Source organism: Staurois parvus, unplaced genomic scaffold (assembly GCF_062004578.1).
Source record: "Staurois parvus isolate SC_StPar_1 unplaced genomic scaffold, SC_StPar_1.0 ptg000192l, whole genome shotgun sequence".
Classification (NCBI taxonomy): Eukaryota; Metazoa; Chordata; class Amphibia; order Anura; family Ranidae; genus Staurois; species Staurois parvus.
The window spans coordinates 1,842,770-1,855,225 of NW_028317988.1; the positions used below are offsets into that span (position 1 = coordinate 1,842,770).

Here is a 12,456-nt window from a genome sequence, read left to right on the forward strand (position 1 = left end):
GGCTCTGCTCCTTGGAGCTTACAATCTAAGAGAAATTTACAATGACATCATCATGGTAATTACACTCCAACATACAGGAGAGTGGTAAGCTGGAATTTACATGAGTAATTTTATTATACAGGATTTATATAGCGCCAACAGTTTGCTCAGCACTTTACAATATAAAGAGAGACAATACAGCAACAATATAGTTTAATACAAGAGGGATAGGAGGGCCCTGCTCCTTCGAGCTTACAATCTAAGAGAAAATTTCATTGCTTAAAAAGACTGGATGATTGGTGGCATCTGTGTTCAAGATGATACATTGTCATCTTCTTGATGTGAGTGCCCAATGACAGAAGCCTTTGTTTTACGTGAGCTCATTCACACAATACAAAAACGTCTGTGAATGGACAGCAGAGGGCAGGGGAGGGGCATAGCTGTTCTGCATGCTTTTCCCCTCTCAGGTCCCTGAGTGTCTCTCCAGCTGAGCAATAAACCTGTCAGATATAAATAATAGAGATAAGACCAGTGGTGGCATGCACCTTGTTGGACTTAACTCATAAGGGGTTATTTACTAAAACTGGTGAGTGGAAAATCTGGTGCAGCTGTGCATGTAAAACCAATCCGCTTCCAGGTTTTTTTAGCCAAAGCTTAACTGATCAAGCTGAAGTTAGAAGCTGATTGGCTACCATGCACAACTGCACCATATTCCGAGTGCTCCAGTTTTAGTAAATCATTTCCATAATGTGCCTACACTTTTTACAAACTTCCAGGAATTCAGCTTTAATGGGCCACATTGTCTCTTACAAACCTTCATCTACATATATGCTTTCTCTTTATTCTTACCTCCCTGTTTGGTCCGAGTGCCGGGGAATCTGTCTCTAAGCAGATATTCTCCAGTGGAATCTGTCTTATTAGCTTCTCTCTCTGGAGAAACAATGAAGCATAAAACAGTTGTAGATCTTAATAATCATGGCTTATACTTTAAGCAGAGAGATGCAGCAAGACTACATCTAACAATCAGGCCTGATCTCAAGCCATAATAGAAAAAGATCAGTATCCACAGTAATCCATAATAAATTGGTTGCCATTGCTGACCTGCCCAGTTGACATTCTGATACATCAACTTGGGACAAGTGAGGAGATCAAAAAAGTCAGAACTCTTAATCTACATATTTATTCTGAGACAGTAACATAGAAAGTATTGAAGCCATTGGATTAGCATGACAACTAGGGAACTAGTGCTCTCTGAGGTCAGTAGTAATGATGACTTCTTTTATTAACTGCTGTCATCTTCACCCTCACTAATGAGTCACTACCACTGAACAAGTAACCATTGACTTTTTAGAGCTTAACCAGCAGCATACTTTTTACAGGTAAATAACTCAATAAAACTCAACTCTAGGCTCAACTACCAATTCCCTATAGCACCCCGAGGATCCCTAGCAGTATTTTATGCTTTTTTTATTACTTACCTTTTTCCGAATTCTTTTGGCCAGTCATGTGATGATTGGGGTCCTCCTCCTTTTCATTCTTCACTTAGCGATGGGTGGACATATGTGCAACTGCAGAATGGATGGACCTTAAAGTGATTGAAAAGGAATTTTTTTTTTAAATCTCTACACTTACCTGCTCTGTGCAATTCCATTGCACCGGCCCTGAAACTCCTCTTCTTGGGTCACCCACTGGGGCTCCTGGCTCCTCCTCTCTGTCCAGTGCCGCTTCCCATGGGTGCACTTGTGCATGCTTGCTCCCGAGCCCTGCTGCTGCGTCCATTGACACAGACAACAGGACTCGGCCCTGCCCCCGCTCCCTCATCATTGGCTTTGATTGACAGCAGAGGGAGCCAATGGCTCCCAAAGCCCCAGCAAAGCCAGTGAGGCACAGAAATGAGGGTAGAGAAGAGATGCAGACATGCACAGCACTGGATCAAATGAGGGCTCAGGTAAGTAAGAGGGGTGTGAGGTCAAAACTGATGCCTAAACATTTTTTACCTTAATGCAAGGAATACATGAAGGTAAAAAATGTTTAGGCTTTAGAACCACTTAAATGCCCACATGTTGCACTCATGTGTCCAAGGTGGCCGAGGATTCTGTACTGAGAACATGTTCACTGTGTGCTCTCAGCACGAGGAATGAGCCGTCACAGACAGCTTCTGTCCATTGGGATGAGTTCCTGATCATGTGACCACTGTAACGGGCAATCACAGTGATCACATGATTGGGAAGTCCATCCTGCCACCAGGCATTAAGACCTAGTTAAAGGGCTGCTGGGAAGGAGTTAATGATGCTCTGTGATTACATCAGTTCTGTTCTCTATACCCTTACACAGTAACTGCAGCCTACCATGGGAGTGGGCCCGAGACCCCCTGAACTCATACTATCTTCTTACTCTTTTGAGTTGACTTGAATGATGCTGGCTGCTATTTAACCCAAAAGCCTGGGGACATCTTGGGCCTAAATAACAGCTCTGTGAGGGATGGCTGGATTGAAGGTGAGTATAGCAGACTGAACCTGTTTTAATTCTTTTTTACCTACAAGGGGCATTTAAAGAAAAAAAAAACAGCCCAAGGTTGGGCTTTAGGTAGTAAAGTCAGGATCAGGACAACAGCTCTGTAGCTTGCACTAGCCGGAAAAACAAATCCTAAACAAGTTCAAATTTTGTAAGATTCTAAGTGTCTTCTACCATTATGCAACATCCCACAAAACAAATACTAGTTTGTGGTATAATCCTTTTTATTTTATTTGTCAATTATTTATTTCACTAATCAACTTTTTCCTAGTCCTAAACAGTTGCAATGGGTGCACTAATTGGCTACACATATTACTATCTGATTGTCCAAACTCTCTTTGGTGACTTCCATGAATGATCTACTCAGTGCATAACCAGTCAAGTAGGCCCTCACACTAAAAAGCTGTGGGAGATTGTAGACACATTTAGGCCAATAACACTCTGTCAATAACAGCAATCAGGGTCAAAAAATGCTATTCCTATAGGTTGAGAGATTTCTGACCACCTGTGTCTGAGATGAAGTCAGGAGTATAGGGGCAGGTCATGCAGAGCTATACAGCTGCCTTGGGTGTGGAAACTCTATACTGTTCTTGGCCGAAGCAGATGCTTGGTTTGATGCCAGAGCTGTGCTTATATTAATATCTTACCTGATTATTTTTGGTAACTGCGGGGGGAAAGGAGAAGAAGTACCCGGCCTTCACACCCTCCAAGGCAGCTGAAGGGCGGCCAGCAAAATTGTGTAGCAAAGCTTTTTCAACACCTGGAATTTATACAGGAACATATCACTACCAACATTAATTAAACCTTCTCCCTCCCCATTTTTCATTTCATATCACTTTATTGAGCTGTATCAAAAATAAAACAACGAAACACAATATGGCTGGTAAAAGTAGAATACTGCAGATAGAATCATTTTGTGTCAGTAGAAGCCTAACCTTGGTGTTGGTGGATGTTTATTGCCAAGCTGTGATGACTCATTGCAAAGAAGGACAATGGGGTGGGGGGAATCTACTGTACGTTTGCTCTGAGTTCTCTCTGAGTACACGCGAGAGAATATTTAATGCTAGCAAAGAACCTAACTCCACTATGATCTACATATTTACTTATTTATTGATTATTACAGGTACTTATATAGCGCTGTCAATTTACACAGAACTTTACATATACACTTACCGGCCACTTTATTAGGTACGCCTGTTCAATTGCTTGGTAACACAAATTGCTAATCAGCCAATCACATGGCAGCAACTCAATGGATTTAGGCATCTAGACGTGGTGAAGACAACTTGCTGAAGTTTAAACTGAGCTCAGAATGAGGAAGAAAGGAGATTTAAGTGACTTTGAATGTGGCATGGTTGTTGGTGCCAGACGGGCTGGTTTCAGTGTTTCAAAAACTGCTGATCTACTGGGATTTTCATGCACAACCATCTCTAGGGTTTACAAAGAATGGTCCAAAATAGAGAATATATCCATTGAGCGGCAGTTGTGTGGACAAAAATGTCTTGTTGAGGTCAGAGGTCAGAGGAGAATGGGCAGATTGGTTCGACATGAGAGAAAGGCAACAGAAACCCACATGGAAGAAAAATATATTTAAAATATATTTTAAAAATGTTCTTCCCAAATATATTGACATATATTTGAATTACTACAATTTTGTCCATATTCAATATATTTCAATATATATATATATATATATATATATATATATATATATATACTGTATGTTGAAATGCATTTTTATTACAAAATATATGAAATATATTTTTAAAAATACATGTTCAAATATACTGTATGTCTTTAACCACTTGCCTACAGGGCACTTATACCCCCTTCCTGCCCAGGCCAATTTGCAGCTTTCAGCGCAATCACACTTTGAATGACAACTGCGCGGTCATGCAACACTGTACCCATATGACATTTTTATCATTTTTTTGAGACAGATAGAGCTTTCTTTTGGTAGTATTTAATCACCTCGGGGTTTTTATTTTTTGCTAAACAAACCAAAAAACAACTGAAAATTTTGAAAAAAAAAAGTTCTCTTAGTTTTTGTTATAACATTTTGTAAATAAGTGATTTTTCTCCTTCAGTGATGTGTGCTAATGAGGCTGCAGTGATGGGCACTGATAGGCTGCACTGATGGGCACTGATAGGTGGCACTGATGGGCACTAATGAGGAGGCACTGGTAGGTGGCACTGATGGGCATTGACAGGCATCACTGATGGGCACTGAAAGGCAGCACTCATATATGGCACTGATAGGCAGCACTGATAGGTGGCACTGACTGGCACTGTTAGGTGCACTGATAGGCGGCACTGATGGGCACTGATTGGCAGCACTGACTGACATTGATAGGCAGCACTGACTGGCAGCACTGATAGGTGGCACTGAATGGCAGCACTGATAGGTGGCACTGAAAGGCAGCTCAGATGGGCACTGATATGTGGCATTGATGTGCACTGGCAGGCACTGATATGTGCAATTGATGTGGCACTGATGGGCACTGACAGGTGGTATTGATGAGCACTGACAGCTGGCATTGATGGACACTGACAGGTGGCACTGCTGGGGCTACACTGACCATCAGTTCCCTGATGATCAGTGTACATGTCCCCTCCGAGGAATGCCAATTACCGGCTCTCCTCTCCTCACAAGCTGTCAGTGTGACAGCTCATGAGGAGAGAAATGCCGATAACCGGCATTTCCTTATTTACATGCGATCAGTTGTGATTGGACACAGCTGATCACATGACCGAGCTGTCGTCCTCGGCTCTTTCCATTGATTGGTGATCCGCTGTGTCCGAGGGACACAGCGCAGCACCGATCGCCGCACTGCGTGCCCCCGGAGATATATATTGCATGTTGAAATGCATTTTTTATATATTACAAAATATATGAAAAATATTTTTAAAAATATATATTTTTTAAATATATTCTTCCGATTTTTTTTAACCTATAGAAAAGTCATTTTAACATATATTTTTACATATATTTGTAAATGCATTCCAAAAATGTAGATTTGTATTATTAAAGACATACATTATATTTGAAATGTATTTTTAAAAATATTTTTCATATATTTTGTAATAAAAATGCATTTCAACATGCAATATATATATATATATATATATATATATATATATATATACTGTATATATATATATATATATATATATATATATATATATATATATATAGATATATTGAAATATATTGAATATGACCAAAATTTTAGTATTTCAAATATATATCAATATATTTGGGAAGGATATTTTTAAAACATATTTCAAGTATATTTTTCTTTCATATGGGAACTCATGTCAATATCGACCAAAATCTCTGAGAAATGTTTCCAACACCTTGTTGAATCTATGCCATGAATAATGAAGGCAGTTCTGAAAGAAAAAGGGGGTCCAACCCGATACTAGCAAAGTGTACCTAATAAGGTGGCTGGTGAGTGTATATTGTACATTAACATCAGTCTCTGTCCTCCAGGAGCTTACAATCTAAGGTCCCTAACTCACAATCATACATACACATATTAGGGCCAATTTAGACAGGAGCCAATTACCCTACCAGCATATCTTTGGAGTGTGGGAGGAAACTAGAGTACCCAGAGGAAACCCACGCAAGCAAAGGGAGAACATGCATATGCCAGGCAGGTAGTGCCATGGTTGGGATTTGAACTGGCAACCCCAGTGCTGACCCTAGGCAGAAATGCTAATCACTTAGCCACTGTGCTGCCCCATATGTACTTACAATTTTCTCTTAGCACCCCTGCAAAGCCCCACATATACCTGTTGATTCTGTGAACAAGACCACCTTTCTGTGATAGTATGGCAACAGTGCTGCACTGCTCCTGAATTCAGAGTAGAGTTGCCTCTCTCATGTAGGCTGTACCTGCTTGCACTATAGCGGGATGAATAAAATGTTGCATGGGTGTGGCTATCAGCCAAGGGGCTGCTGATTCAAAAGCTTGTAGCTTGTCAATCAGCACCTGGCCACACCTAGTCCTGTCCATTGCTTTCTGCATTGGCAGCCCTGGCTCTGTGGCTCAAACCCCCCACTGTCAGCTGCAGTGTCTGGAAGGGGGTGCGTGTTAAATACAACTGAAGGGGCATTTGGCTCGGTCAGGGAAAGTAAAGAACATTTTTTTGTTTACTTTCTGGGTCTTGTGCATCACAAAGTAACTGGATTTGGTACATGTCTAAACTGGCATACAGGAGCCTTTAGTTGTACTTTAACAGTGCAGAGAAGGTGATCCTGGCCCACATACCTCTACCTACCATTGTTAATAATGCTTTCAAGCCTACGTTTATGAAATGAATCTGTAAACCTTACCTTGCTCTTTCAGAAATGCTATTGTTTGTCTTCCAGCTGAGCGAGAATGGACATTTCTGTCAAAATCAGAATGTTAATGTTATAAAGGAAAAAAACACTTCTGAAACTGAGAGAAGCAAAACAAGACCACATCATCCTTTTTAAATAAACTTTTTTTTCCTGAAACTTATAGTGTTCCAAACTTCCAACTGCCATCTATATATGCAGAATTCGACTCTATATTCCTTTAAGGGATCTCTCCTACTCAGCATGTAATAACTAAACCAGGAAAAAAATCTCAGCTTGCATAGCGGAATTTGCAAAAGGTGGGCAAAGACACAATTTTTTGCAGACATGAAATTCCCTGGCCATACATTGTTTAACACGTAAATAGGAGAGGAAGATGTCTAATCAAGAACCATAGGCTGCTCTACGGAGGGTAAACTAAGCTTCCCATGACCCTACCCCTTGTAGAGTGGCTCTTTCGCCCCATGGCAATTTGTCTTTATTTCTATGTACTCACTGAATACTGCCTGTGAGGCAATACCGTCCTTCTGTTTATGGTTGGATATCTCAAACTGGTCCACTTGCAGGCTAAAGGCGTTTATATTCTTTTTTTTCTATATTGCAGGGCTTGAAAAAGCCACTCACCCGCTCGCCAAATGCGAGGAGAAATTCCTCTGTGGCAAGCGGTGTGGCAAGAGGTCCTCTTTCCTACGCTGAGAGGAGACACCTTCTCCACTGCCGTGGGGGACTCGAGGCCCGCTCTCAACCCCCTTGGGGAACACGAGGCCCGCTCTACAACTCCTTGGGGGACACGAGACCCGCTCTCCACCGCCTTGGGGGACACGAGGCCCGCTCTCCACCGCCTTGGGGGACACGAGGCCCGCTCTCCACCGCCTTGGGGGACACGAGGCCCACTCTCCACCGCATTGGGGGACACGAGGCCCGCTCTCCACCGCATTGGGGGACACGAGGCCCGCTCTCCACCGCATTGGGGGACACAAGGCTTGCTCTACACCGCCTTGGGGGACACGAGGCCGGCTCTACACTGCCTTGGGGGACACAAGTAAGGTTTGTGCCTGGCTAGAAGGTCTGGACTCTAAAATTTAAACCCTGCTATTGTATGTAAATTTTCAAGAAAGATTAACCATAACTAAGAGACAACTGTCCGTCCTCGAACCCTGTGGCAGCCTTTTGTGTAAATTGGCCAATGCCGAAGCAGGACATGAGTAGTTAACAGATCCTTCCATCTTCTTCCTTGAGAAAAGAAATATCAACATCCACTCCCATAGAGGCTTCGGCCCCATGTACATGGGACACTTCTGAACAATGGAAACTGACTGCAGGAAAACATAGGTTAAAAAACGTCTGTTTAGCTGCATTTGCATAACGCGGTTATGCACGTTTATGTGCTTTTGCGTTTAGAAGTGTTTTTTAAAGCTGAGCACAAGAGAACCTCCCAAATGCCCAGAATGCACTGAAAAGTGGTAAATTAATAACTATTTCAGACTGTTTCAGAGAAATACAGAGAGTAGGCGCAGAGACAGCAGTATGTGTTGAAATTAGCTTAGGTTTTTGTTGCTCCTTAACATTTCTTTTGTTTCCAATTGAGGGAAAGGTGTCTGGTGGAGTGAGTCATTAAGGTCACCTGGCAGGGGGAATTTGAGGTGTGAATGATCATTAACATATCTTTTGTTTCCAAGGGTGGGAGAGGTCTGAAGTGTGAATTGGTCATTACAATGTGTGAGGAGCTTGGTAGAAACATCCTGTTTTCAGTGTTTTGTCCATCTGAGTACCTTGAAAAAGCTTTGCATGCATTTTTCATGATTAAATTTACAGCATCAGGAAGTGGAAGAGTTAAAAAAATTTTCAGACGCAAACGCTTATAAACGCGATTTGCCACGTTTACAAGCATTTTGCATTTGAAATGCTGATAAAATCGACTGCTGAATGCAAGTTTTTTTTTTTTTTAAAACTGCTGTAAATTCAAATGCCTGTAAATGACTGTAAACAAAGATGTGTACATGGACACATAGGAAAACATTAGGGAGAGTTCAGGGGCTGCTGAAAAAAACGCTGAACAGCTCCTAAACGTGAGTTTATCAGCTGCAGTGTACATGAGCCCTTACTGTTGTTTGTGTAGCCCAAGCTATCCTATAGAGATGAACCAATGCCAATGAGCTATGCATTGCTGGGGCTGCAAAGAGTTCAGGTCAGGCTACTTGGTGCTTTAAGACTTTTGGATTCCAGTCTGCTAGGGGCTACACAAAAGAAATCTGATTGCTGTAAAAATAATTACTTTCCTTTCAACTATTTTGCCCATCTAACTCAATGTGCATAATACAATTCCAAAGGATTTGTACATTTTGCTATGTTACCCTTCTTTACTGTTATTTTATTATTTCTAAACAATTTTAATTTTACAGGAAAACATTTTTACAGGGTTCTGTTGAAACAGTACAGAAGAGAATGCTTGCTTTCAGACTTTGTGTCTCTAACTGAATCTCGATAGGACCCCTGGGTGGGGAGAGAGGCAGGCAGGGGGGAGAGAGGGTAATAAGACATTCATGTTATGACTCATTCAGTTTGTGTATAAATTAGTGTGAGCTATGGGGGTCTGTAAGCAATGTGAAAAGTGAAGGAATTAAAAGGGAACTATAATGGTTTAATTTTAATTATTTTAAAGGTTTTTTTTTTTTTTTATCGATGCTTTATATCTGTACGATTCACCGTAGACAAAATCTTTCATTTACAAACCGGCATATAATAGACAACCCAGGATTTTCTGAGCACTATGGGTCATCCAAAGAAAGAGTACAGCAATAGGTATCTCCTTTCAGAAAATTATGACTCTCACTGAAACTTTGGACAGGGTGTACAGGAGGGAGAAGTGATAAGGGGAAGGAGTCACTGCTCTGACTCCTTCATTTGTGCCTGTACATTTAAGTTTCAGCTACTGAACTCTGTAAACAGTAGGATTTTTCAACAGAGGGACTAAGGAAATTGTGCAAATGAGCCTAAAGCTCCACTTGACTGGTAATATACAGTACATATGAAATATTTATGTGCAGTATTCCATATTAACCTGACTATATTCTATATAGTATACATTCTATGCATGAAGGTAAAAAACCTTCTCTGTGCAGCTCCCCCAGCTCCCTCAATACTTACCTGAGCCCCATTGCGATCCAGCAATGTGCACGACATCCTTGGCTGTCCCGGGTCTCTGCCTCCTCATTGGCTGAGACAGCAAGCGGTAGCCATTGGCTCCCACTGCTGTCGATCATAGCCAGTTAGCCAATGAATAGAGAGTGTGGGCGGGGCCATGCCACGGCTCCTTGTGTGAATGGACACAAGGAGCAGCGGGTGCCCCCGTAGCAAGCTGCTTGCTGTGGGGGCACCCAACAGAAAGGAAGAGCCAGGAGTGCAGGCAAGGGACTTGAGAAGAGGAGGATCCAGGCTGCTCTGTGCAAAACCACTACACACAGCAGGTAAGTATAGACATGTTTGTTATTTTACAAGAAAAAAAAAATTAACCTTTAGTATTTAAAGCAAATACCTACTTACATTTTTAGCCTTGTACATAAAAACAATTACAAAAACACTATAAATCCTCTTTAATACATATTTCAGAAGTTCATACTGACACAGGCAGATCCAATCTTTTTGCAAAATCCAGCTGTAGCTTTAAAACTTTTATCTGCTCTTCCTTCTCTCTAGCAGTTGGAGTAAGCCAAGGAGTGAAGTCTAAGCCGATCTATGTACAAAAGAAAGAGGACACATTTTTTAAAAATGACAATAGATATGGGTGCTATACATGAGTTCAGGGCCATGCCAGGGGCAGGTGGTCCCTGAGGCAGTCATTTTGCCAACTACAGTTCCTCACCGTTGTTGGGCACAGGTGGCCACATACACCATAACAGTCAATGATGCTAAGGGGCCCAGGGGCTAAACATACAGAAAGCTTAAAATGCACTAAGAACAGAGTGTATGATATGGGCGCTCCGGGCCTCAGTGCCACAACCCACTGTGCCTCCATGAGTGCCATCTGAGGCACCTCAGATCAGGGCTTGAGTGGATGAAGGAGAAGATTGACAGACATAGGCAAGAAACACAGATTTAGCTCTTTTAAACACAAACTATATTAGTTTATGGTCTATTTTGCCAACCCCCAAAACAAGAATGTACTGCACTATACTATGGTATTGCATTGTACCAGTCCTTAGATGTGGAAGCTGCATTAGTTTTCTTTTTTAATGTTTTCCCCTTTTATTTCACCTGGTAATTCTTGGAAGTGCCCGCTCACTATTCTCTATCCATGGAAGAGGCCAAGGTTGCCATCCAGTCTGTTTGCCTTTGTTTATCAAAATTACATGGGGGGGGGGGGGGGGTGAGGAGATCAGTAGTTTACTGAAGGAAGAAAAAAATGTTTTATGCTTCTAGATCTGCTCACAGACTGCAACAAGGACACTTCATTTCTGGCAGGATCAACAGGTATTTTCTGTACTTGCTGAAAATTATCTTAGCCTGAACACTTAAACTAATGCAGCTAACAAATCTACGAACTGGAATATTGCAATATATTATTATTATTATACAGGATTTATATAGTGCCAACAGTTTACACAGCACTGTACAATATAAGGGGGACAGTACAATTACAATACAGTTCAATACAGAAGAAATTTTTGTTCTTGGGTTTAGTTATCATTTAGTTGTTTTTACCAGATAAATTATATTTTAATTACACTTATAAACACGGAATACAGTATGTATTTATGACATGATGTTTGCAGAGCCTTCTGGGTTGTTTAATAAGGAGTGTTGTTCACTTGGGCTGCCTCTTAGTGAGAGTAGAAAATGTCCCATCATCAGTGGGAGTAGACTCAGACTTCGTGGTCGGTGGGATTAAAAAAATTACATAGTGCCTGTGGTCAGTAAGAGGAGGAATAGTGCTCCTTCATTGCTATTAGTTGGAGGATTAGTGCTCAATCGTTGGTGTCAGTGGGAGGAATAGTGCCCCATTGCTGGTGATAGTGGAAGGTATGGTTCATCATTGTTGGTGTCAGTGGGAGGAATAGTGCTCCATCATTGGTGTCAGTGGGAGGAATGGTGCCCCATCATTGGTGTCAGTGGGAGGAATAGTGCCCCATCATTGGTGTCAGTGGGAGGAATAGTGCCCCATTGCTGGTGATAGTGGAAGGTATGGTTCATCATTGTTGGTGTCAGTGGGAGGAATAGTGCCCCATCATTGGTGTCAGTGGGAGGAATAGTGCCCCATTGCTGGTGATATTGGAAGGTATGTTTCCTCATTGTTGGTGTCAGTGGGAGGAACCTTATTATTATTATACAGGATTTGTATAGCACCAACAGTTTGCGCAGCGCTTTACAATATAAAGGGAGACAATACAGCTACAATACAATCCAAACAAGATGATTAAGAGGGCCCTACTCATAAAAGTTTACAATCTAACAGGGTGGGGCAAGTGGTACAAATGGTTATAACTGTGGAGGATGAGCTGATGGAAGTGATGTCTATCCGAAGGCATGATAGGCTTCCGTGAAGAGATGAGTTTTCAGGGATTGCCTAAAAGCAGCCAGAGTAGGGGATAGCCGGACAGATTGAGGTAAAGAGTTCCAGA

At 41.7% G+C, this 12,456-nt stretch overlaps 1 protein-coding gene across 1 annotated transcript in view; it reads right to left on the minus strand.

Annotated features, from left to right (window-relative positions):
* The window catches only part of LOC149461747 (putative deoxyribonuclease tatdn3-A), a 28,953-nt gene that overhangs the window by 2,986 nt on the left and 13,511 nt on the right, over positions 1-12,456 (minus strand). Inside the window, exons 6-9 of the mRNA XM_089677784.1 lie at positions 10,462-10,571; positions 6,833-6,888; positions 3,141-3,253; positions 829-909 (exon numbers count right to left, since the gene is read on the minus strand). Of these exons, the coding sequence (XP_089533910.1) occupies positions 829-909; positions 3,141-3,253; positions 6,833-6,888; positions 10,462-10,571 (360 nt within the window). The remainder of the gene's footprint in view (positions 1-828; positions 910-3,140; positions 3,254-6,832; positions 6,889-10,461; positions 10,572-12,456) is intronic.